This window comes from Rhizopus delemar, genomic scaffold (assembly GCF_000149305.1).
Source record: "Rhizopus delemar RA 99-880 supercont3.14 genomic scaffold, whole genome shotgun sequence".
Taxonomy (NCBI): domain Eukaryota; kingdom Fungi; phylum Mucoromycota; class Mucoromycetes; order Mucorales; family Rhizopodaceae; genus Rhizopus; species Rhizopus delemar.
The window spans coordinates 1156488-1183116 of record NW_027137840.1 but is presented as its reverse complement, the minus strand read 5'-3'; the positions used below and the strand labels follow the sequence as shown (position 1 = coordinate 1183116).

Here is a 26629-nt window from a genome sequence, read left to right as displayed (position 1 = left end):
CCACTAGCCTTTACCAGAAAAGCTGCTATCAAGATATTAAGCTTACTATCCGTCACTTACGCTGGTTTTGATGCATTCACGTAAAAGTTTATAAAGTTCCCTACAAATTAATGTAACATGAAAGGTGTTTTGTTAATTAAAACAGAAGAAATCGGTGCATAAACAAAGTAAGACAATAAAATAACTTTTTTTCTTGCTTTCTAGTTTTGTTTTATATAATGAACCAAGCACCAAAGGCACAAAAAGTAAAAAGGAAAGCTCAAGCGCTGGTCAAATGTAAGTTTATAACAACAAAAATAATAACGAAGTCTAATGTCGGTTTCTTTTTTTTTTCTTACATTAGGAATTCCTAATGGGACACATTCGGATGACGAACATGAACCTCATGGGCAAAGTTGTTCTTTTCAACATGATGAAACTATAATAATATCAAATTTATTCTGTTGCTTGTTGCTGAAAAGTTCTTTTTGGTAAAGAAAGTTGTCATTGCCCCACATCTCTAATGGCTAATGGTAAATTAAACCCATGTGCAAACATAAAGTAAGTAATGAACGAGTATAAGCTTAAAGATATATATTCTTTTATATTATTTGTCATAAAAAATAATAAAGTGGTCTATTTACTTGAAAAACAAAAAGTATTTGTATGTATTTGTTAATTATAACTGCCTTGTAACAAAATGTTAGCAGAGCTTCTTTATTATTTTATTCTTTTTAAAGCACACATGTATTCTTTTATTATAATGTAAAGACATTTGCATTTCTATAAAGTATATTTGTTGCTAGATTACTGTTTTCATTGAACAATGAACTTTCTATAGCTAGACTTTTTTTTTACGAAGTCTTTTTTTTAACCAAGTCTTTTTCTTTACCAGTTCAATTTTTTTTCATAAACATGACTATTTTGTTACGTTCAATAGCACGTTTATAATAACCTACGCTAAAAATCATAAATCACCTTCCTAATATGTATACTCCTAAGCAAAATAATCGCAAATTGCTTTTGATTTCCGCATTTTACTCTCAGAAATAAAGAAAAGAAAATGTCCGTCTTTCAACAATAGAGGGGAACAGGCTTACCAAAAAAAGATCATTTGAAAAAGCAAAGACGCTTTTTTAAAACGTGGATAACTTTATGGATATCTGCCCTACAAATGAAATAAAAACATGTTAAATTTCTTTATTTTTTTCGCACTTGAAGCTTTCTTCGACATTCGAAAATGACCAATACATCGGGAGTTAATTTTTTTGCCCAAAACCATAACAATCTCTTAACCACGAAATGTTCAATCTAGCGACATGCTTTAACAAACCAATTCGAGCAATTATTTGCAGTGACCAAAAGAATTCGAACAATTATTTGTTTTGGCCAAAACAACCTTATACGTTGTACTGAATACTCTAAAGTTCAATATTAAGTTAGACTTTTGTTTGACTTAGTGGCAAGGTTACGGTTGTTTTAGTTAAGAGAGGAGGGTTCCAAACTCATAGTGGTACTCAACCTTAGTTCTACCGTGCAATGCGGTTTTACATCCTTTAGCTATGAATGGGGTGCGGTTAGTGTTTCTACCCAAATTATGAAATTAAGCAGACAACCCAAGGATTTTGGGGTTTAACCAGACAAGTAAGCATCGATCAGGCTTAACTTTAGGCATAAGCCAAAATTTAGCCATAAGCATAGCCATAGCCATAAACATAGGCCACTAGGTGTAAAAATGCCTTTGCCTCATTTATGTATCAAATGGGGTGCCTCTAGTGTCTGAAATCACTCCGATCACTCCCAAAGTAAGCAGGCAACGCTAGATTTTGGTTTTTAGCCATAGCCGTGACGCTAACTATAGATACAGTCATGAAAAGTGCTCCAACCACAACTCTGAAATTAAGCGGGCAACCACAGGATTTTGGGGTTTAACCAGACAAGTAAGCATCGATCAGGCTTAACTTTAGGCATAAGCCAAAATTTAGCCATAAGCATAGCCATAGCCATAAACATAGGCCACTAGGTGTAAAAATGCCTTTGCCTCATTTATGTATCAAATGGGGTGCCTCTAGTGTCTGAAATCACTCCGATCACTCCCAAAGTAAGCAGGCAACGCTAGATTTTGGTTTTTAGCCATAGCCGTGACGCTAACTATAGATACAGTCATGAAAAGTGCTCCAACCACAACTCTGAAATTAAGCGGGCAACCACAGGATTTTGGGGTTTAACCAGACAAGTAAGCATCGATCAGGCTTAACTTTAGGCATAAGCCAAAATTTAGCCATAAGCATAGCCATAGCCATAAACATAGGCCACTAGGTGTAAAAATGCCTTTGCCTCATTTATGTATCAAATGGGGTGCCTCTAGTGTCTGAAATCACTCCGATCACTCCCAAAGTAAGCAGGCAACGCTAGATTTTGGTTTTTAGCCATAGCCGTGACGCTAACTATAGATACAGTCATGAAAAGTGCTCCAACCACAACTCTGAAATTAAGCGGGCAACCACAGGATTTTGGGGTTTAACCAGACAAGTAAGCATCGATCAGGCTTAACTTTAGGCATAAGCCAAAATTTAGCCATAAGCATAGCCATAGCCATAAACATAGGCCACTAGGTGTAAAAATGCCTTTGCCTCATTTATGTATCAAATGGGGTGCCTCTAGTGTCTGAAATCACTCCGATCACTCCCAAAGTAAGCAGGCAACGCTAGATTTTGGTTTTTAGCCATAGCCGTGACGCTAACTATAGATACAGTCATGAAAAGTGCTCCAACCACAACTCTGAAATTAAGCGGGCAACCACAGGATTTTGGGGTTTAACCAGACAAGTAAGCATCGATCAGGCTTAACTTTAGGCATAAGCCAAAATTTAGCCATAAGCATAGCCATAGCCATAAACATAGGCCACTAGGTGTAAAAATGCCTTTGCCTCATTTATGTATCAAATGGGGTGCCTCTAGTGTCTGAAATCACTCCGATCACTCCCAAAGTAAGCAGGCAACGCTAGATTTTGGTTTTTAGCCATAGCCGTGACGCTAACTATAGATACAGTCATGAAAAGTGCTCCAACCACAACTCTGAAATTAAGCGGGCAACCACAGGATTTTGGGGTTTAACCAGACAAGTAAGCATCGATCAGGCTTAACTTTAGGCATAAGCCAAAATTTAGCCATAAGCATAGCCATAGCCATAAACATAGGCCACTAGGTGTAAAAATGCCTTTGCCTCATTTATGTATCAAATGGGGTGCCTCTAGTGTCTGAAATCACTCCGATCACTCCCAAAGTAAGCAGGCAACGCTAGATTTTTGGTTTTTAGCCATAGCCGTGACGCTAACTATAGATACAGTCATGAAAAGTGCTCCAACCACAACTCTGAAATTAAGCGGGCAACCACAGGATTTTGGGGTTTAACCAGACAAGTAAGCATCGATCAGGCTTAACTTTAGGCATAAGCCAAAATTTAGCCATAAGCATAGCCATAGCCATAAACATAGGCCACTAGGTGTAAAAATGCCTTTGCCTCATTTATGTATCAAATGGGGTGCCTCTAGTGTCTGAAATCACTCCGATCACTCCCAAAGTAAGCAGGCAACGCTAGATTTTGGTTTTTAGCCATAGCCGTGACGCTAACTATAGATACAGTCATGAAAAGTGCTCCAACCACAACTCTGAAATTAAGCGGGCAACCACAGGATTTTGGGGTTTAACCAGACAAGTAAGCATCGATCAGGCTTAACTTTAGGCATAAGCCAAAATTTAGCCATAAGCATAGCCATAGCCATAAACATAGGCCACTAGGTGTAAAAATGCCTTTGCCTCATTTATGTATCAAATGGGGTGCCTCTAGTGTCTGAAATCACTCCGATCACTCCCAAAGTAAGCAGGCAACGCTAGATTTTGGTTTTTAGCCATAGCCGTGACGCTAACTATAGATACAGTCATGAAAAGTGCTCCAACCACAACTCTGAAATTAAGCGGGCAACCACAGGATTTTGGGGTTTAACCATAACCACAACCATAACCACAACCACTACCATAACCGCGGTCATGGCCATAGCCATATTCATTACCACAATCACAGCCATAATCATAATCATAACCACATCCATTACCACTACCATTGTCACAGTCACGGTCACAACCGCAAATTACAGTATCTGCTTCATTTTTGTTCTTTTTTAATATTTACTTTATATAGAAATCTGTATTTTTACTCAAGTATTGCATTCTTTTCTTTTCTTTTACTTTTTTATCGTAATTGCTTATAATATTATCTTCATATCAATCCATCAAGTCTAACCTTATATTTGTTCATCTTTATTCATAAAAGAGAATCTCTTCCCCCATTTCATATTTAAACAAAATATTTGCTTTCTTAACAATATCACTTTTTGTTCAAATTTCATTACAAGTAGATTGAAAATAGTTTGAAATGAACTCATCCCCCCCCCCTTTTAAAATATCCCCTATCTTTTGCAAATAGTATATATTTTGTAAAAAGTCATTAGTTATTAGTTATTAGCAATGCAGTTTATTTGTTTAATCTCATAAGAATAAAAAGACTGTAAAATTCAATCAGACTTAAAAAGTTATCTTTTTTATTTAATATTATCATATCTGCTGCTATTTATATTCTTTTCATCAAACTTCAATTAAATCCTTTTTTAACACATACTTTTTATAATTATAGCTGTAATATGAATATCTGCTCTTGCTTATGCAAAATTAGATTATTTATAATTATTCTGTAAGTAGATCTCTATTTTTTTTATTTATGTCTCATTTTTTCATTCATGTCTCATTGTTTCATTTATTTTATGCTACATTCAAAACCAACTTGTAAACCGTGTTAAATGTGTGAATTTAGTTTATCACCCGAATAATAGTGAAAAAAGGTCTATAATCAATATTTGTAAGGTATTCACTACTCACTAACTACTCACTATTCTGATTTCTTATAAATTCAATATGAATCATCTTTAAAGTATGTTGGTATACGATAATAAGCATAAGCATAAGCGTAAGCATAAGTGTAAGCCTAATCTTAGTCATAAGTTCAAGTATAAGCGCATAAGTATGAGTATAAGCATAAGCATAAGCATAGATCACTATGTGTGAAAATGTCTTTTTGTCTCATTTACATATCAAATGGGGTGCGCCTAGTGTGTCCGGCATCACTCCGTTCACTCTGGTCATTCCCAAAAGTAAGCAGGTAACCCACAGGATCCTATGGTCTAACCTGTAAAGGTCAGTCCTTATGAACATTCTTCTATTTACTATCAAATGAGTAAAGTCTGTGCGGGAAGGCAGGATTTGAACCCGCGTCCAGAGAACACTCAACCTATACAGTAGTTGCTAGCGGTACAAGCGCTAACCCATCATCAAGAACATCGTGGGTTCGAGACAGCCTATCCGCTTCGAATTATATTAACGAACAGCAGACGCTTGGTTACAGAGATTTCGGCCTTCCCTGGCCAAGTGGCACAAGCGCCAACTCCTCAACCAGAGCGCCCTAGATTCGAGACAGCCTTTCCGCTTCGAACCATACTCGCGATGGGAAGACGCTTGATTACAGAGATTTCAGTTTTCCATCGTCAGGTGGCTTAGATATACGCCTTTCAGTCAGACTATGAAGGTTCGATACCTCGGGTCGACGTTGACTTTTAGAAAAAAAAAAAGAGGAAAAAAAGAGGAAAAAATAGAAAATTGCTCTTTTATATTGCGGAATTATAATTGTGACGTGTAAAACACTCAATAAATTTTTTATTTCACTGTCACTTAAAGTTGGACTGTCAGATAATCTTCTTTTTTTTTTTAAGTATATGCTAAAGAAAGTAAATAGCATGAATAATTCATATAGTGAAGCTTTGTCAAAGTGAAAGACACTGTATAGTGTGTCATAATTTGTTTTAGTTGCTATGTTTGAGGTTTTTCTTTTTGGTATCATACCTTAAATTATAAATGCAACAGCCAATAGCTATTTAGAAGCAAAAAAAGCGCAAAAAGTGTGTCATATCCCACCAATCACGGCTATTGATTATGAAATTGCGTGATTTTTATCAGCAATTATGTTATCATTACGTTTTCGCCGTACACTTCATATTTCTATAAATATGCCAGACTAATTCTTTTTTCTTTTTTTTTTTGCTTTTATATTTTTCTCCTTTATTCTTTTTTTCTATTACTCACACTATGTCTGATTTATATCTCGAACCTTATGTTGAAATTGCCTCTGGCAATAATTCTAGTGAATTGGTAGAGCCAATTGTTGCGATTGGTACTCGTACACGTTTACGTGAAGGTAACTTCATTATTTGACATAAATAATCATCTGATATTTTTTTAGACGAAGTTGAACATATAGTGCGCCCTGTTAATGCTCTGTCCGTATTAGATCGTCAACGTTATTTTAACTCTCAAGGTATATTTGCGAAATAGTTTCTACATAAATACTAAATGAATAATTTTTAGCCTCTATGGGAGTTGAGGAATTTGTGGATTATCCATCCAATGCTGGCCAGCAAATATCCAATGATATATTTAAGTACATCCTTGGATGCGTTTATGACGGTGCTAGTGACCAGTTATCTCCTGCTTTCGTAGATAATATGTGTGAAACAGTTCATGGTGAAGTCAGTATTTCCACTGATATTGACTCCTTTGCTTATGTCAGTCATGACGTACCACTTCGAAACTCCTGTGGTCTTATTATCAGGCCATTACATGCAAGTAGCTACATGTCTGATACAGGTGTAACTTGGTCTCACGATGTTTATACCAAGAATGTCAGTGTTGGCATCCACAGAATCCCTAATTTGCAACTTTTAAAGTCAGGACAGCTCCAGGTAGTTTATTCGTTTTTTTTAGAGTATTCCCATTTAACAGCTATCTATAGGTGTGTATTTGTTTTCCTCGCATTTACCAGGGGCTTGTTTTGACCGAAGGTGTTAGCCCTTCATATCATGTACCAGATCACTATCGTGTGCAGTTTGTTGATCTTGTTCTCCTTCCAGCCTTGGATATTGCTTTTGATACATCAGTAGTACCTGTGCCTTTGGATTATGAGTCTGCTGCTCATTTTGGTTTGGGAAAAGGTATCCACATTAGTATGCAAGAGTTTACTAGATTGGAAACAGCGATGAGGGACATTCTCTTGCATAATTCACGCCTGAATAGCGTTTTTGGTGACTTCTTCTTTGTAACCTGGGGTATGGGCATGAAATCTCGGTTTTCTGAGGAAGAGACATTTATGGATGCCTTGACTTCCCAAGGGTTTATTTGGGATCGTGTTGATGTTACAAATTTTTATTTGGACTTGGGCGTCAATTTTGGCTGCCCTCAGCGTGGTTTGACCGGCATGTGGTCGACTGGTAATAGTACGAACTTTCGTGCTATTATCGACAACTTCCTGGCTGTTGAAGAAAAGTTTTTATCGAGCAAGTATCGGCACGATCCTTTTTGCGATCACCTTGGGATTGGTGGCTTTAAGTACGCAAACCCTAAATCTGATTTTATAAGGGTCACTGCGTACTCCCATTCAAAGGAACCATTTTACCGCAGATCAGCATTTGGTGAGAGACATGGACAAGACTTCCAGCCAGACGAAGTATTCAAAACTTCAGAAATCTTCATGAAGCACGTAGTAAGTGAAGATTCTACAACGTACATCAGGCTTTAGCTTATAATGATATATAGAACAGGAAGAAGCATTGTCTATCTTTGATGACATCTAAGTCATATGGGGTACGGCTTGAAGTGCGTTTCAAAGCAAGTAGCTGGGATACGCTCTATAATCGAACTATGGAGCTAGCCAAGTATGTTTTTAACATTGTATGTGTAAATATGCCAATGCTATTAGTTTAGGAACTCTCTTCCAGGACATATAAATTGGTACAAGTCCAAAGCTCTTTGGTGCTATGTCGAAAAGCGTCTGGATGCTTTAGTTGCCTTAGCAAAGAATATGAATAGCCAGAAAAATTGTCGCTATACAGCACGACAGCTAACAGGTGTAGCGCTCATTGCATTCATGCTTTCTTCCTTAGTTCACCGGCCTTCTGATCGTAGCTGGTGGAAGCCATTTTCTGATCAATTAAAATCGCATCGGTGCCGCAAATCGATGGCTTTGTTTGTACCCGGTCTGTTTCAATTATCTGAGGATGGCTCCCAGTGGTCATGTGCTATTAGTATGAAGCAATATCTCCATGGTGTATTCCATGAAGGTATAATTCAAAAGATACTGCATGATCATGACTACGTAGCCGAGTTGCCTGAGTGGCATTATAAATTGCCGATACTCCTAGAAAAAAATATCGCAGTCAACAACTTGAACCTCGACCTTGGTCTTTATGATCAATACATAGACCTAGTTAACAAAGTGAATTATCATTGGGACCATGCTGTGCTCTACGTAGGCTGCTATGGCTTGACTGATGCTTTGGTAGAGCCTTTTGTGAACTTGCTTATGCATGAAGTTCTATCAAAGTTCTCAAAATGGGACAAATACTGCAAAAATAAAGAATCCTACCAAAAACTTATGGCATATGGTTCAAACTTTTTTCGCGACAAGGAGTACCTGAAGGATATTTTGAAGGTATCATCTTAAACATTTGATTACTTTTTTAGCTAAATCTTTGATAGGATGGTCATTATACCTTAGCAAAAACCCCTCATGTAAGAAGACAAATAGAGGACCTACTCCTTCCTGGCTATTGTCAAGTATTAGAAAATCCTGAGTCCGTTGCTTTTCAACACGTATCAAGCCCATGGAAATTGTTACAGGCTCGGGCATGCTATATTACGCTATGCATAAACAATCCACATTTAAAATCAGACCTCATCAGACTTCGTCAAGCAATGCTCAACCATATATATGACAAGTTTATGTTTATCCCAAGAATTGCAAAGGACAGAATCTGGACTGTAAGCAAAGGTCTACTCTTTTATGAAATTTAATGTCCTTTATGTATATTATGTATCCTATGTCTTTTTATGCTTTTTTATTTTTTTATGTTCAGTATGCAATAAATATCCATCAATATGTATTATTCCTTCTTTTAAATTCTTCATTGTCCCTTTGGTTTATAGCGATTTTTTGATCTAACGAAACATCTTGCTAGTCACTGTGTAGCTGGCATCGTGTATTAAGCGAAGAACGTTGTTATTGTTTGTAGTTAAAACTGTTATTTGCTTGAAGAGCCATTGGATGTAAGTGCATTCTACTATGCCGTTTAATTATAATGTGCTCTCATGAATTGGAAAAGACAAAAATGAACTATTATAAAGCGACCAATTGTATCAAAAATATAGTGAACTGTGCTATCCCACGTTATGTAAGATTGTAAGTATCTAACTTTTGACATTGCAATACGTTTCTGGTCTGGGAGAAGCTGTTGTAATCGCGGTTGTGTCTATACAACGCTGTCAATAGTAGGTGAAAGAATATGAGCAACTTTTTTCTAGTAAGTACATTTTGCACTGTATCAAAAAGTCCATATCACCTGTCGATTTGAGACTTTCGCGACATATCTCTAAGGCTGCATATCCCGCTATAGTAAAGATTCATGTGTTAACTCTGAGAACTGAGGAGGGGACAAGGATGCAAATTTAAAAATTTGGCCTTGACTTGCATAAATTATGACTGGCGACTATGCGCTTACATTTAAACCACCAAAGGATATCATGGAAGGCAACATAATATACTTGTCTAAGACTGTGAGCATCTTCCGTTACATATATAAGCCAGTGCAACTTCAGAAGTCCTTTTCCTTTTTGATTGTTTAATTTTTCATTTTGTTCTTTTTCGATATGTCAAAATCTATATCAATGGATAAACAATTCAACATAAAAGCTGCACTACTAGACAGTCGAAGCTATATGATATTGCACATGAGCATCGTGTGCATTTCAGTAAACTTAAAGGATATACGTGACAGCTTTTTTCAAAAAAAGTCATATCTGTAGAGTAGTAAACATAGTTTTGACGTTGGTGCTGTAAAGGAGTATACTAAGTTATACGTCAATACCAGCCATCTTACTCTATCTTATAATGAAGAACAGTAGTCAAAGATTAAGCTAGGATTGACAAAGCTACGTGTTTCCAAGTATAGAGTGATATGATCAGTGTTTGTCATCTTAAAGAGACTAGCCAATTGTTAACTCTAAAAGTAAGTAGTCGAAAGATAGCTGACTGGTTATTATCTCTACTGTTTAACTTCAGATGTATATATTAGATCATTGACAAGCTTTAGCTTAACCATTTATTCTTCAGCATGACATCGCTATCGAGTCTATATCTTCTATATGAATACTTACAAAGTACACAAGCAGATGCGACCTTTTATTTACAAATTGTGGTGCTTTCGTAGTATAAAGAGTTCTAAAACAAAGAAGAATGGCTAATGTTTTATATGGCTGGTATTTCTTTTTTATTTAAGCTTTTTATGCCATTTTCGGATTAAAACATGGACAGCCACTTTTACATTAAAAATGTGCTATATTTTATACTATATAAAAGCCATCACTTCTTGTAGACAATGACAATGAACTTAAGCAACTGTGAGTACTAAATTTCAGCAGTAGGTAGAAATTTGTAATCACTCCAATATGTTAAGTTTGAGTACATAGGATTTAACACCGAGCCCAACTTGTTCTTATACCAATTCATCTTGCTCACTTCTACTGTCTTTTGACATATTATTAAGACACAGTGCTATTGCTTTGGATTGTAGATTTACAAATAAGTTTAGATGATGATAGGTCTTCCTAGTCTATAACTAATTTTGACAACGAAGTTTGGCTTTGGCGACAGCAACTTACTCTTAAAATCAGCCTATACTGTTTTTTATTCATGCCTAAAATGCTTCAATCATAGCTAACTCTTATCGCCTTAACTTTCTAATCAGCCCAGATTACTCCTTATCACCTTAAAATTGATCTTTGATAAAAATATTAATCTCTTAGAATCAATGCTCTGCTCATGATCCTTTACGTACGACATTTTTTGGTGGTAAAGGCACGTACCCATCAATGTTCCCTGGTATGTCATGAAGATAATAACTAACATGTTTATATTATATTAACACTATTTCCCAATCTTTGGATAACATGTTTTAAGCCTTTAATTGAACTACTGATCAGGTTCTAACAATTCAACATATGCAAGCAAACTCGATTACTTTTATTAAGCTTACACATGCAGTATTTAGCATTGTAGCAATTATTTCCTTTTAGCTTTTAAGTTCATGTAGCATTATGCAGCTAATAATGTACAAAGATGCATATACTTAGACAAGTACACATCTTTCCCTAGCCAAGAAGGCTAGACAAAACCCTTGATACAAAAGACTGTCGTTTTCTACTGCTTATCAGGCAATCCTCAAGGTAAAATTAATTCACCAAAGGACATTACGTTGTGTTCTGCTTCAGGCGCTTGATCATTGCACCTTCAATCTTTTTATAGTAAGGAATACAGATCCCTATCTTCTAAACTAACATCAATTCTGGCTATGTAGCTAATTGATACTATTAAAGCGGCCTAAGCTAAAGCATAGTGATGTATTTGGGTCTAGAATAACATAGAATACTTGGCATTTTCATATCCCACTCCCAATAAAATACCGCCTAGACCGCATCCTGCCTGTCTTCCTTTTTATGAGAAAAAAGGTGAAACTGCAATTAATCCTTAAATTTAATGCAAAGGAAACATTTTTTTTCAACGGCATCTTTGTCAAGCTCATAAATTTAAGCTTCGGGATGATTTAAATCTATTTTAGCCCCTTATATGAACCAATAAGACATTACCGGATATTGATTATTTATTTTTTAGTAAAGTCATCGGTCCATAGAGAAATCCACAAAACTGCATTTATCTCTACGTCTATGCATGTGAAATGCATAAAGCTTACACCAAACGATAGAGAAAAAAATTAGCTTATTGGCAGTATGCTTTTTGCAAAAAAGAAAAAGATTTTCGCGAAGTTATTTAAATTCTTGCTCAATTTTTTATTTTCTGATATTAAACTTTTTTAATTTCAGAAAAGCTCCACTAGCCTTTAGCAGAAAAGCTGCTGTCAAGATATTAAGCTTACTATTCGTCACTTACGCTGGTTTTGAAACATTCACGTAAAAGTTTATAAAGCTCCCTATAAATTAATGTAACATGAAAGGTGTTTTGTTAATTAACATAGAAGAAATCGGTGCCTAAACAAAGGAAGGCAACAAAATAATTTCTTTTTCTTGCTCTCTATTTTTGTTTTATGAAATGACTAAACGCCAAAGGCACAAAAAGTAAAAAGGAAAGCTCAAGCACTGGTCAAATGTAAGTTCATAATAACAAAAATAATAACGAAGTCTAATGTCGATTCCTTTTTTTTTTTCTTTTACATTAGGAATTCCTAGTGAAACACATTTGAATGACAAGCGTGAACCTCATGCGCAAAGTTATTCTTTCAGGCATGATGAAATTATAGTAATATTAAGCTTATATTGCTAAAAAGGCCTTTTTGGTAAAGAAAGTTGTCATTGCTAACATCTCTAATGGCTAAAGACTAATGGCTAATGGCTCATGACTAATGGTTAATAGCTATCTACATCCATGTACAAACACAAGGTAAGCAATTGACTAGCATAAGCTTAAGAATATATGTTATTTTATATTATCCGTCATAAAAAATAATAAAACGATCTGTTTACATGAAAACAAAAACGTTTTGTATGAATTTGTTAATTATAGCAGTCTTGTAGCATACTGTTAACAGAGATATTTGTTGTATAATGACAGAAGTATTCAAGAATAAGATAAAAACAGAGATAAAAAAAAGTTTCAATACGTTTGAGACTTATCCTTATTTCAACTCAATATGTAGAGATTATTGCAATCGAAGTCAAGTATTTTTATTATATAGTGCAAGTGGCTTGATATCTTTTGTTGTGAGTGTACTTTTAGCATTCAGGTAATTTAGCAAGAAGTACTTATAATTTTCGTCATCATTTACGAGTATGATAACTTTTCATTTGTTCTTCTGTATGTCTATCATAGATTATCTTTCTTTTCTGGAAAATCTTCACTTATTTGAATTGTTGTATGTTAGGAAAAATTATATAAAAAAAAAGGGTAGAAACAAAGATCAGGAAACGGTTTGTGTACTTTTTGAGACTGATCTTTATTTCAGTTTAAGTTTAAGTAAAAATTATTCTAATTGAAGGCAGGTATTTATATCTTATTGAGTGAGTGGCTTGATATCTTCTATTGTGATCGTTCTTCTAATCTTCAGGTACATTAGCAAGTGTCATCTCTAATTATGATTATGAAAACTTTTCATTTGTTCTTTTGTATGTCTGTCATAGATTATCTTTTTATTCTGGGAGTTCCTCACTGATTTGAATAACGTTATTTTACGCGTTATTTCAATTATGTGAAAGATTAGCAACATTCCTGACATCGGATTGGATTTTTGACAATATAAAAAGATCTTGTTATTTTAGTTGATACTTCTTTTTATTAAAGAGCAACCATGAACACAATACATATTTTAAAAAAGTATGTTTAATCGGAATTGGTTATATGATCTTATTTAAATAAACTTTTATATTATTTTATTTTATTTTAACTACGATGTTATATTAGGGCTTAAATTTATTCCCATAATCCGAGTAATCAGAAACATTCCTCGCGTTGGATTGGAGTTCTGACAACAGGAAAAGATCTTGTTATGTTTGCCAGCATTTCTTACGAAACATCCATAATTAATACAATAAAAGTTCTTTTGGAATATGTTTACAAGAAACTAGTTGTATGGTCTTATTTAGGTAAGCTTTTATTTTATTTTCATAATAATCGTGTATAAAAAATTTTATATGTCAATGTCAACTACAATCAGCTACTGTTTTTCATTAGGCAAATCCAGCAGAGGTTGTTCATACCTCCTCACCTCATATACATAATGACCAAATGTCTTAACCTGGCAGCTATGACTAACAAAACTGAAATTTTTATACAATGCATGCATAATGTTCGAATTATGGATTTTGCTTTACAAATCCATATATATCAGACGACATTCTGTTTTTTTTTTTGACCAACACAGCAATTACTAAAGTCAATATAGGGAAACTTCGCACGTTATACGCAATCACATAAAGAGCTTTGAACAGATTGCATTTTGTCTTTCCTCACACGAAGACCAGAGAAGAACATTGAATATTGTCTCTTGCTACAATCAAACGAAGCTTTTAAATCGTAACATGCTCGAAATAAATTTTTTGGCTGAAAATATTTTGCATCTTCATCTTTACATTACTATTTCTTAGCCGACTTTATTTTTTATTTAACCTACTGGCAACATTGCATTCAACTCAGCCATTAGGCAAGGGTTCGAATCCGACAGTGGACAAAGTTGCAACATATCTATACGACCTTTATCCTGATTGATATGAAATGGGGTGCGATTAGTGTTTCTACCACAACACTGAAAATAAGCGGGCAACCACAGGAATATGCCGTTTAACCATAACTATAACCACAACCACAACTATAACCATAATCATAACTACAATCACAAGTTACAGTATCTGCTTCATTTTTGTTCTTTTTTAATATTTACTTTATATAGAAATCTGTATTTTTACTCAAGTATTGGATTATTTTCTTTTCTTTTACTTTTTTATCGTAATTGCTTATAATATTACCTTCATACCAATCCATCAAGTTTAATCTTATATTTGTTCATCTTTATTCATAAAAGAGATTCTCATCCCCCATGTCATATTTAAACAAAATATTTGCTTTCATAACAATATGACATTTTGTTCAAATTTCATTACAAGTAGATTGAAAATAGTTTGAAATGAACTCATCCCCCCCTTTTAAAATATCCCGTATCTTTTGCAAATAGTATATATTTTGTAAAAGTCATTAGTTATTAGTTATTAGCAATCCAGTTTATTTGTTTAATCTCATAAAAATAAAAAGACTGTAAAATTCAATCAGACTTAAAAAGTTACAGTGGGTCAAAAAACTGCACCAACGCAACTCAGTTTTTCTGAAATGCAAGTATAGCTCTGTCAGTTTAATAGCAAACATTACGAAACTTGGAACAAAAAGAGTTACTACTGTTACTATTTATTGACAAAAGTTTCAAGGTCAGATGCGGGGTATTGATTTAAAGAGCACTCAGCAAAAAGAGGAGGTCGGTTGGTGCAGTTTTTTGACTTTTTTAATATTAGTGGATCCACCCTTCTTTGCTAAGACTGCTTGCATTCTGTCTGGCATACTGTGTATATATTTGATGCATTGTTCCTTAGTAAACGAATTCCATTCATTTTCGACTCTTTGCCACAATTCATGGATGCTGGTCGCCCTATTATCATACATGCTCAGCTTTAACTTCAAGTGATGCCATATATGTTCAATAGGATTAAGGTCTGGACTTCGTGATGGCCAATCGTCAATATAAAACATGCCACTATCCTTCATCCATTGCGTTGTGGACTTTGATCGATGTTTAGGATCATTGTCATGCTAAAATACCGACGTTTCCCAGTTAAGACCATAGTACTCCATATTGTCTTGTAGACTTGTACCAAGGATTTCTTGGTATACCTCTGAATTCATGGTACCATTATAGATCTGACATGCGTATCCAGGTCCTTCGCTGGTTATACAGCCCCCTAACATGAGACCACCGCCTCCATGCTTCACAGTAACGTCGATATGCTGAGGCTGTAAATGATCACATTTTCTTTTCTAATAATACTTGCAGCCATCAGAGCCCCAAATGTTGATTTTCGTCTCATCAGAAAAGATGACATGTCGTCAATCATGTACTGTCCAATATTGATGCTTTTTTGCCCATGCTGATCGAGCCTTTTTGTGCTTTTCAGTCAATAATGGCTTTTTCTTTTTGGTCTCAGCATAAATTTCAACTGAATGTAAGACTTTAATTACCGATTGATACGACATAGGGCGCCCAAGCTCCTCCAACTTCATTTGCACGTCCTTGGCAGTCCTCAAACAACCTGTGAGCACTTATCTCTTGATGTATCGGCGTGTTGACTCTGCCACAATGCTCGGTCTACCTCCTCTTTTACGTATTCAATCGTGCATCCACTTATTTGCATACCTATTGACGGTATTTCTATGCACTCCAACCCGTTTCTCAATGACTGAAGGATCAGCACTGTTCTCTAATAATGCTTTGATACTGTTTTGAATATCGGATGGAAGCTTTTTGGGCATTTCTAATGATGGATAGATACGGACGATGTACAATGGGTTTGGGTAAAGCAGGAAAGAAAAAAAACAGAAAACAATTGCAAAAACTTTATTTGAAGGTCCCCAGTGTGACCAGGTATAAGAAAGATTAGATTAAATCTGCCGGAATAGTCTCAGTCCAGACATATGATATCAAATACCTTTTCATTTTAAAAGTCAAAAAACTGCACCAACCGACCTCCTCTTTTTGCTGAGTGCTCTTTAGATCAGTACTCCGAATCGGACTTGGAAACTTTCGTTAATAAGTAGTAACAGTAGTAACTCTTTCTGTTCCAAGTTTCGTAATGTTTACTGTTAAACTGACAGAGCTATACTTGTATTTCAGAAAAACTGGGTTGCGTTGGTGCAGTTTTTTGACCCACTGTATCTTTTTTATTTAATATTATCATATCTGCTGCTATTTATGTTCTTTTCATCAAACTTCAATTAAATCCTTTTTTAACACATACTTTTTATAATTATAGCTGTAATACGAATATCTGTTCCTGCTTATGCAAAAGTACATTATTTATAATTATTCTGTAAGTAGATCTCTATGTCTATTTTTTTTTCATTTATGTCTCATTTTTTCATTCATGTCTCATTGTTTCATTTATTTTATGTTTATGCTATATTCAAAACCAACTTGTAAACGTGTTAAATATGTGAATTTAGTTTATCACCTCCCGGATAATAGAGAAAAAAGGGCTATAATCAATATTTGTAAGGTATTTATTACTCACTAACTACTCATTACTCTGATTTCTTATAAATTCAATATGAATCATCTTTAAAGTATGTTGGTATACGATAATAAGCATAAGTGTAAGCCTAATCTTAGTCATAAGTTCAAGTATAAGCGCATAAGTATGAGTATAAGCATAAGCATAAGCATAGATCACAATGTGTGAAAATGTCTTTTTGTCTCATTTACATATCAAATGGGGGGTGATTGGCACTTCAGGCCACGATGGATAAATCATAATATCTACGGCTATAGCGGAGCTAGAATAACCATCCAAAAATGGAAACTAAGGTTATAAGGCAAGGATAATCGAATGGCGCTGTTTAATTTTTGAAATTCCGAATATATCCCGATTTAGTCAAGAATAATGGGGCATTTCTTAAGTGAAGCCCCTTTATTCCAAGTTGGTTTTTATATCATTTGGTACATTAGTAATTTTTAAAAGTAGTCAACACCATACAGTGCTTTTAAACTTGCTTAACAGCCATCAAAATATTTGTAATAAATGATCAGATGTATCTAATGCATTATTTCTCAGAAATTACAAAATAGCTTAATTGGCAATGCCCTCCTTTCTAATCTTGATGTCGTGAATTCGAAACATCCTGTTACCATTTTATACTTCTGTGATAACGAATTACGTTTTCCTTTTTTTTTTGTTTCGGAGCTCAAAGGATTTTGTAAGCCACAAAAAAATTTTTTTTGTGGCTTCATGTTTTTTCTTTTTTCTTTTGTTTTTCTTTTTTTTAGTTTTTAACAAAAAGTAAATTAAAGATAATGTAAGTAACCATTATTCATTAAGTTCTTTTTTTTTTTTATAAAAAACTATACTATTAAAACATTCAACTTCGAACTAAATACAGTATACAAGTATGTCAGCAAACAATAACAATTTAATTTCCAATGGTCCAAGCTCAAGAATTGTACCTAATGGTGAATTGGACAGAGAAGCTATTACAATTTCTTTCGATTCTTGTTGAAGGCAAATATCTTTTTTTTTTAACAAAATAAGATTGTTAATTTTTTTTCTTTAGTTTTTTAAGAAGCATTGGTGCTATTTCTACTCAACCAGAGGTTAGATGTCCTAAATGCAGCGAAATCATGCGTGGTCCAACATGGAGAGCATCTCGTAATCAGTATCAATTTCGCTGCTATAATCGTGTTGCGCATGCAACAGAAGTCTCGCAATCTGTGACAAAAAATTCAATGTTTTACCGAAAAAGATGTGATATTCGTATAACATTGAAGGTTATATTTCGCCTTACTATGAACCAAGAAAGGTTTTCAACCATCTATAGAGATCTTTCAATTCACTACAAGGTGATTGCCCAGTTGTACTGCGACTTGATTGTTGTTTTTGAAAGCGACTTGTTAAGACATAATCCAATTATGTTAGGTAAGTTATGAGTTTTTCTTTTATATCTTTATTAATTTACATGATGTAGGTGGGTCAGGTGTAGACCATGTCCAAATTGATGAGTCGAAATTTGGTAAGAGGAAATACCATAGAGGCCATCGAGTGGAAGGCGTATGGGTTTTGGGCATGGTCGAAGCTATTGCTCTTGGTACAAATAGGGTTGTGACAGTATCACAAGAAAACGGGGAGACTGAAACAAGATTGGTACCACAATTTAAAGCAGGCCGCAGATTTTTATGCACTGTCCCAAACCGAAACGCACGTACCCTTATACCCATCATTCGAAAGTACAGTAGGTCAAAAAACTGCTGCAAGGAATCCATTTTTCTTGGTTTTTGTAGCGCACATCCTGTTACAATGGCACAAACTGCCTCTGTTCCCACATAGTAAATCTTCTACATGTCTTGAGAAATCCGAAAGAGTTTAAGCCCTATTGGATAAGTATTGAAGGAAGTATGAGATGCGCAATTTGAAAATTTGGAAAAACGAAAATTTGAACGGAATGAATTTATTTATTAATATTTAGTTGACCCTCCTTTTTTATTAATAACCTCTTGAATTCTTGCCGGCATGCTATCGATATACCTTTGGCAAAGATCTTTGTCAAAGCCATTCCATACTTTTTCTACTCGTTCCCAAAGCTCATCCGTATTCTTTGCTCTACGTTCGTAACAGCTGAGCTTCAACTTCAATTGATGCCATACGTGTTCTATTGGATTTAAGTCCGGACTCTGAGCTGGCCAATCGCTAATATACCGCACTTGATGATTATCTAACCAGTCCATTGTAGATTTTGCCTTGTGCTTTGGATCATTATCATGCTGAAAGTAAACGTTGGACCAGTTGAAATTGTAGTATTGCATAGTATCACGAAGCGTAGTGTCCAATATATGCTGATAAACATTCGCGTTCATGTTCCCATCGTAAATTTGACAAGCATATCCTGGTCCTTCAGAAGTTATACAGCCCCACATCATCAATTTGCCTGCTCCATGCTTGACTGTAAGTTCTAGATGATGCGGTTGAAGAGGATCATTTGGTCTTTTCCAATAATACTTACAGCCATCAGAGCCCCATACGTTGATCTTGGTTTCATCAGAAAAGACGACTTTTCGCCATTCTTCTACTGTCCAATCCTGATGCTTCTTGGCCCATTCTAATCGATGCTGCATATGAGCTTTTGTCAAAAACGGCTTCTTTTTTTTATTGAAGAATGGAACTCCATTGATTTCAGTACGTTAATTGCTGACTGGTATGAGATATCGTAGCCAAGTTGAACCAGCTCCCGGTGTACCTCTTTGGCAGTCTTTAAAACCCCTTCAATGACTTTTCTTTTTATTAACCGCTTCGTCACTTTGGAGACTACTGTAGGTCTACCACCTATGCTTTTTGTCCTATTTGGAAACAACCGTCTAGAGTATCTACTGACAGTTGATTCATGTACTCCAATTTCTTTAGCAATATCGTACGTTGATGTGGATCCAGTTAATGCTTGCTTGAGATCGTCTACTTTTCCTTCTGGCAGTCGTTTAGGCATGCGATTGGTAATAAGGTAAAAAAGAGAAATAATTTAAGTAAGGAAATATAAAATTTAAAATAAAGGAATTGTAAGCGCTTTTATATACTGGCAACACTATAATCATGTCAAGAATGTGAAAAATTATGATAGCAACCGGTTGGGTCGTATTAAAATTCGTCATTTCAAACATATCTGAACAAGTAAAAAATGTCGGATGTTCATAATACTACCTTTAGCGATCTCAAATTCCACCAATAACCATTGCCCATATCCGATAATCGACGAATAAATGCACTTTCCATTGAGGTACAAACAGTCAAAATTTGGGATAGTTTGGTGCAGTACCCATGGAAAACCAGCTGTAAAACCGGAATTTTGCAATTCCTTGCAGCAGTTTTTTGACCTACTGTACGTTGTTCCAGGTACAACAATCAGAACAGATGGCTGGCGTGCCTACAGCGGCTTGCACCCTAGGGAGCGATACAATGCCCGCACTGGAGCTCTTCAAGTTGCAATGATGGACAGTGAGCAGCATATCTACAGACATCAAGTAGCTAATCATTCCCTTGGGTTTGCTACGGAAGATCAAGTACGCCAAAACAATACTCTAGGGATGATCAATACAAACATCATAGAAGGATTGTGGGCTGATGTCAAAAGGGAAATGCAAGCTAGACATCGTACAAAGGTTGAATGTCCATATCGCCTACTGGAGTACTTATGGCGTTATGAAAATCGCAACCGAATTTGGGCCGCTCTAGTGCGTGGTTTAGGAGAAGTATCGTTTCCTAATATGCCAAGGCAGAGAAATAGAGACGAAGAAGTTGAAAATTATCAACTTATAACAGAAGAAGAAGGAAGTGAAGAGGTGATAGAAAGGGATCCAACAGATGAAATGAACAACAATCATGAAATTGACAGTAATTATTTATACAAAAAAAATGATAGCCTTATATTTGTCTGGATCAATGTAATACTAATTTCTGCATAATAGTCGATATTGGTGATGACACAGATACGGATGATACTGATGATGATCCAGATTATCAAGAAGTACAAGTACAATCACCTCCAGCACGTCGCCGTAGGCTTAATAGAAGATCTGATGTCGCAGTCGTGATAGAAGATGAAAGCAACGCTTTACCTAGTTCTGGTAACAGTAGTGCTCTTTCAGTAGAAGAAGCTACAAGTAGATTAATGGATGTTGTACGTAACCGAGAATTAAATAACTTTCGAGAAGCATCAGAAGTATTATACAATGCTATGATCGCAGAGCAAAATACTCCAAATGCAGTATAATAAACGCAACATATATTAAAAAATATAAGCATTTTTTTTTGTTAAGGTATTTGCTACGTACTTCGTCAATTTATTAGGGTCATTTTACTGTATCTTATTTAATTAAACCAATATGAAGTGGCTATCCTTTATTTAATGTAGTCAATACGTAACTATATGCTAACTTTAATTTGCAAAGCAAAAGCGCTATTATCATGTGCTCTTGCTTAATTATAATTCTTCTTTGCCTAAAAAGTACTTACTGTTGTGTTTTTTTCATTACATCTACTATGAACTATAGACACACATCTAAAAAAAAAATAAATAGCAAAGAAATATACCGTATCCAGTAAAAATAATTTATATTTTTTTTAATTCAAATTATAATGTGAATAACATATTTAATAAGAACACTTAAAATTTAATTAAGAATAGATTTGTAATTAAAAAAGCATTATAAAAACGGTATGTATTAATATTTTTAAATGATATTCAAGAATGATATCACATTATTATATAACAGTATATAGTTTATTACTTTTGTAAAACAGTAACTGATTGTAGTTGACATTAATAAATACAAGCATTAATACAAGATCATAATTAAAATAAAACAAAATATAAGTTTATTTAAATAAGATCATACCGCTGTAGAACAGTAACTGACTGTAGTTGACATTAATAAACATAAGTCTTAATACAAGATCATAATTAAAATAAAATAAGATACAAATTTATTTAAATAAGATCATACAATCAATTCCAATTAAACATCTTCTTTTAGAATATCTATTGTATTCATGAGAGTTCTTTGATAAGAAGAAGTATCAACTAAAATAACCAAATCCAATCCAATGTCAGGAATATTGCTAATCTTTCACATAATTGAAATAACGCGTAAAATAACGTTATTCAAATCAGTGAGGAATTCCCAGAATAAAAGATAATCTATAACAGACATACAAAAGAACAAATGAAAAGTTTTCATAATCATAAATAGAGATGACACTTGATAAAGCACCTGAAAGAGTAGAAGAACGTTTACAATGCAAGATATCAAGTCATTCACTCAATAAGATATAAATATCTGCCTTCAATTAGAATAATTTTTACTTTAACTTAAACTGAAATAAAGATCAGACTCGAAACGTTCACAAACTGTTTCTTTATTTTTGTTTTTACCTCTTGTTTTCTATTATCTTAACAATTACAATTAGTTTTTTTACGACTAATGTTTGAACCATAATGAAGAAATAACGATATTTTAAGAATCGAGGAAGCAATGTGATCCTTACATAATATCAATGATGTTATTTAGTTAAAAAACTTAGTATCTATATTACATTCATCAAAAGATGCTTAGAAATAAGCTTCCATTTGGTATAAATGCTCGGACAGTGGATGATGCCTCTTTGCAAGATATCCTTATTATAGCATATACGCTACGGACCCTAATTAGGTCGCAAAAATTTTGGCGGCCATATCGATATTTCATATAGCTGCCATACATCAATAATATTAGAATTCAAGAAACATACAAAGGTGTTGGCGATTGCTAATCCTTCAAAAAAGTAAATGAGGGCAAGCTGAGAAAACCAGATGCTTACAGTGCCAGATGTGCCCCAAAATTCAATTCTTCAGATTCCACTCAAACTTTTACCCAATGTAGCATATTATTGGGTAAGTCATTTCCCAAATTCTCGGAGTGTGAAAGCAAATATTCACTCCGCAATCATAAAAAACGTGCGGATATGCTATAAATTTAAGGGACACAAAAAATTGTTTCTGCTCGATAGTTTTTAATAAAGATTTGCATACTATATGCACTAACAAATAAAAGTGTTTATGCAAAATCTCCGCCAAAATCGCCGACATTTTTATTTTTTTACTGCTGTTTTTAGCATGTTTCTCTTCATCAAAACACGATATGCTAACAAACTTAGAACTTATATTTTTGGAGTATATAGTTACACAAATGTTCAAATTTTTATTAAAATCTGTGAAGATGTCATTGATATAAAGCGTGCCGAAAAAAATTGTGCACCGCCTATTTTCAGATGCAAAAATTTATAGCAAAGAGTCGGAATTCGAAAACTAAAGTGGTACCAATCGATGCGCAATGGCCAAAAGTATATACTTCCATATTTGGAATGTAGTTATATCGCCGATTGAACTGTAAAACTTATGATTTATTCATCGTGGCCTGAAGTGCCAATTGTCCCAAATGGGGTGCACCTAGTGTGTCCGGCATCACTCCGTTCACTCTGGCCATTGCCAAAAGTAAGCAGGTAACCATAGGATTCTAGGGTCTAACCTGTAGTGGTCAATCTATATCAACTTTATCCTGTTTAGTATCAAATGGGGTGCGTCTAGTGTTTCTACCACAACATATAGTCACCAACAATGTAAGCAATTACTGCTTCATACTTATTACAATGTAAACGATATTCTATTGCTTGTGATAATATACATGATAAATCGAGGTTGAACTGAGGTTATGGTTGGTTTGGTTGAATTGAGGTTATGGTTGTGGTTGTAGTTTTGCTTGTGGTTGTGGTGTCTGCAGCCTAATTGTTTCTTTGATTGTGTGGATGGTGGTATGATCCAGTGGGCATCTTGCAAATGGTTATACCTTTGCTGTCGTCGGACTTTGAAGTTCCGATTTCCTTATTTGGAAAACCGCTAATTTTGGAGTTTGAATGACATAATCAGCAGGGTACAATAGAATTATGCATGTCGTTGTACAAAATGATTAAGTAGTCATTTTCTATGTTCGAGTTTTTGCTTTTTGTGTAGTAGTTGTTTTGAAGTAATTTTTTTTTCATTTCGTAATTCCCCCCTGTTTTTTTTCCTCTTTTTTTCTTCCCCTTTTTCATCTTTCAAATTAAAGTTAGTATATCATGTCTTTTGTCAATATTTCAACCGCAAACTGTGCCAATTTTTTCTGGTATTCATCGTCAAAAACCTGTTGCTTCCCCCAAACAGCTTTATTGTTATCGTTGATTCTAATAATGAAGTAGAAGAAATGCATTTAGAAACCGAACAAACTTCAGATTTGGATCAAGAAGTTATTTCTATCAATAATGATGACAATGAAGAATTATTGGAAATAGAAGCCTTCGAGGTTGACGATGAGGCACATAATAGTAATATTTTGCCGGATAATTGGAGCAGAGACCAAAACGTTCCCATTATGACAACCAGAACTTTTTTTGGCTAAAGCAAAAGATAGGTCCCGGAGATCGCTGGCCTCAATTAAGCTCCGATCTGCATGAAACTCCGAATATGCATTCTTGTACCTCGTATCATCTTTGATGCCAAATTTGGTAAGATTTCAATCAGCGCATCAGGTTCTATTGGCCAGTGAGTTTGCCTAGTCTACCGCTTAGATAGGTCAGGGTCGGTGGACTTTTTAGAATAATTTTTTTTTCTTTCCTTTTGTGGTATTTTGAGCTTTTTTTTTGTTAACCCTGGACTCTGACTCGGGATAGATAATCACCAATGTGATTGGATACTTATGTTGCGTCATTTTTTGTAGGAAGAATATAAATACCCCTTTGCATTTTTGTATTTTCTCTGTATTTTACTTATTTTCGTCTATGTCCGTCTCAAGCTCTGTTGTATCCTTATCACGTCGTGGTGGCCGTACTTCTGGCCAATTGTCTGCTCCTTATGGGTCTCGTACTCCTTCGGATGGTGACAGAGTGAGCGAAGCAAGAATCATTGTGTCAGAAGAAACTACATGGACGTAAGTGATATAAAAGGAAAGTAGGACATTTTTACTGATAGAATTACAGTCACCTGAGGGAATCCATTGGTGCGTTCTACAGGGAAAACCGCATTTGCAACTTCAATGGATGCACGAATGAGATGGTCCTTAGGTACAGACGTAGCAAATCTCAGTTCTACTATCGTTGTCGCACTCCTTCATCAATTGGGATTCATAATGATCGACAAGAATCCATTACAAAGGGATCTGTATTTTTTAATAAGAAGTCGGACATCAACAAGGTGTACATAGTACTTTCGGAGCATTTTCGTAAGGCATCAATTGCTACTATCATCAGAACGGTTCGCATTAGTGGTCCTACTGTTAGTCAGCTTGCTGTTGATTGTCAGATGCTTATGCACAACGATTTTATCAGGTATTTTGGTGACTACAAGCTCGGTGACAACGAGCTCTGTGATCATATTCAAATTGACGAGTCCAAATTTGGCAAGCGTAAATACAATCGTGGATCACGCAGAGATGGAGTTTGGGTTTTTGGAATGGTAGAAGCCCTTCGTACTGGTATTACGTACAGCTATACCGATCCTACAACTGGTGTTCAAGAGACGAGACAGAAGTTCTCTGCTGGACGCCGTATGCTCTGTACCGTTCCGAATAGGACTGCTGCTACATTGTTGCCTATCCTTTACCAGTTTTGCAAGGAAGGAGCAGTCATCCGTAGCGATGGATGGAGGGCCTATTCCTCACTTCATCCTGATGATGTAAGATTGCAGAATCATATATTCGCTCCAGCAAACTATAGCTCTAGTGAGTTTTTTTTCCGTCGGCATGAGGTTGTTAACCATTCCCATGGCTTTGCTACTCGGGATAATGTAGAGGGTAACCATACAGAGGGCATGATAAATACAAACACTATAGAAGGTCTATGGCGAGATGTCAAATCTTTGGTTCACCCTCGTTATCGCACTGCAAAGCATTGCCCAGCACGTTTATTAGAGTACTTATGGAGGTATGAAAATCTGGACAATGGACTTATCCGCGGGATGGAACGATGCTTGCAAGAGGTATCATTTCAGCGAACAGTTAGTGAAGGAGTAACAGAAGATAATATTGACTCATATGAATCGATTACTCGTGCTGCAGATGGAAACGTTGGTGCTGAGATCGATGATAGTCAAGAAGACCGGCATGAGCCATTCCAGTTCGAGCACGACTATCATTCTGATGCTTCTTCAAGCGAGGATAGTACAGATGACGAGGACTGGATGCCCCCTACTCGCTCTACAGCAGTAACTCCTGGAATGATTGATCCCACAGCTCCGATAATGGATGCAATGACCGATTTAGCTGGTCGCTCTAGTCTGGAAACACCTACTACTAGACAACACAGAAGGTCTCGTAGAGTTCATCGTGCATAGCCAATGCAGTTTTATTGATTTAAAAAAGTTTAATTACTGTTACAGACTTTAATAAAACTTATTGCATCTACTCCTATAAATTTCTCATCCGCAACTGCTGGACCAATTCTGAAATCTTGGTCATCCAATTTCATTTTACTAAGTGGTAGACTAGGCAAACTCACTGGCCAATAGAACCTGATGCGCTGACTGAAATCTTACCAAATTTGGCATCAAAGATGATACGAGGTACAAGAATGTATATTCGGAGTTTCATGCAGATCGGAGCTTAATTGAGGCCAGCGATCTCCGG

At 35.3% G+C, this 26629-nt stretch overlaps 10 protein-coding genes across 10 annotated transcripts; 7 read left to right on the top strand and 3 right to left on the bottom strand.

Moving 5' to 3' along the window:
• Positions 1–218: 218 nt before the first annotated feature.
• Positions 219–809, top strand: RO3G_14790 (uncharacterized protein; the record flags this gene model as incomplete). Its single annotated transcript, XM_067669374.1, has 4 exons — positions 219–276; positions 462–540; positions 720–744; positions 786–809. 4 exons carry the CDS (start codon positions 219–221, stop codon positions 807–809), a joined length of 186 nt encoding a protein of 61 aa, XP_067525475.1.
• A 3171-nt stretch (positions 810–3980) lies between these two features.
• RO3G_14789 (uncharacterized protein) lies at positions 3981–4208 on the bottom strand (the record flags this gene model as incomplete). Its single annotated transcript, XM_067669373.1, has 2 exons — positions 3981–4095; positions 4171–4208. 2 exons carry the CDS (start codon positions 4206–4208, stop codon positions 3981–3983), a joined length of 153 nt encoding a protein of 50 aa, XP_067525474.1.
• Positions 4209–5091: 883 nt separating this feature from the next.
• On the top strand, positions 5092–5588 carry RO3G_14788 (uncharacterized protein; the record flags this gene model as incomplete). The annotated part of the gene is made up of 2 exons (XM_067669372.1): positions 5092–5185; positions 5341–5588. 2 exons carry the CDS (start codon positions 5092–5094, stop codon positions 5586–5588), a joined length of 342 nt encoding a protein of 113 aa, XP_067525473.1.
• Positions 5589–6173: 585 nt separating this feature from the next.
• RO3G_14787 (uncharacterized protein) lies at positions 6174–8583 on the top strand (the record flags this gene model as incomplete). The annotated part of the gene is made up of 6 exons (XM_067669371.1): positions 6174–6282; positions 6328–6402; positions 6453–6826; positions 6877–7623; positions 7677–7795; positions 7845–8583. The coding sequence occupies 6 exons, from the start codon at positions 6174–6176 to the stop codon at positions 8581–8583; spliced, it is 2163 nt and encodes a 720-aa protein (XP_067525472.1).
• Positions 8584–15498: 6915 nt separating this feature from the next.
• RO3G_14786 (uncharacterized protein) lies at positions 15499–16215 on the bottom strand (the record flags this gene model as incomplete). The annotated part of the gene is made up of 3 exons (XM_067669370.1): positions 15499–15699; positions 15805–15914; positions 16182–16215. The coding sequence occupies 3 exons, from the start codon at positions 16213–16215 to the stop codon at positions 15499–15501; spliced, it is 345 nt and encodes a 114-aa protein (XP_067525471.1).
• A 1861-nt stretch (positions 16216–18076) lies between these two features.
• On the top strand, positions 18077–18558 carry RO3G_14785 (uncharacterized protein; the record flags this gene model as incomplete). The annotated part of the gene is made up of 3 exons (XM_067669369.1): positions 18077–18371; positions 18421–18465; positions 18551–18558. 3 exons carry the CDS (start codon positions 18077–18079, stop codon positions 18556–18558), a joined length of 348 nt encoding a protein of 115 aa, XP_067525470.1.
• Positions 18559–18907: 349 nt separating this feature from the next.
• RO3G_14784 (uncharacterized protein) lies at positions 18908–19564 on the bottom strand (the record flags this gene model as incomplete). The annotated part of the gene is made up of 1 exon (XM_067669368.1): positions 18908–19564. The coding sequence occupies one exon, from the start codon at positions 19562–19564 to the stop codon at positions 18908–18910; it is 657 nt and encodes a 218-aa protein (XP_067525469.1).
• Positions 19565–20704: 1140 nt separating this feature from the next.
• RO3G_14783 (uncharacterized protein) lies at positions 20705–21210 on the top strand (the record flags this gene model as incomplete). The annotated part of the gene is made up of 2 exons (XM_067669367.1): positions 20705–20831; positions 20906–21210. 2 exons carry the CDS (start codon positions 20705–20707, stop codon positions 21208–21210), a joined length of 432 nt encoding a protein of 143 aa, XP_067525468.1.
• A 3004-nt stretch (positions 21211–24214) lies between these two features.
• RO3G_14782 (uncharacterized protein) lies at positions 24215–24464 on the top strand (the record flags this gene model as incomplete). The annotated part of the gene is made up of 2 exons (XM_067669366.1): positions 24215–24335; positions 24412–24464. 2 exons carry the CDS (start codon positions 24215–24217, stop codon positions 24462–24464), a joined length of 174 nt encoding a protein of 57 aa, XP_067525467.1.
• Positions 24465–24788: 324 nt separating this feature from the next.
• Positions 24789–25915, top strand: RO3G_14781 (uncharacterized protein; the record flags this gene model as incomplete). Its single annotated transcript, XM_067669365.1, has 3 exons — positions 24789–24937; positions 25071–25680; positions 25838–25915. 3 exons carry the CDS (start codon positions 24789–24791, stop codon positions 25913–25915), a joined length of 837 nt encoding a protein of 278 aa, XP_067525466.1.
• Between the last annotated feature and the right edge of the window lie 714 nt (positions 25916–26629).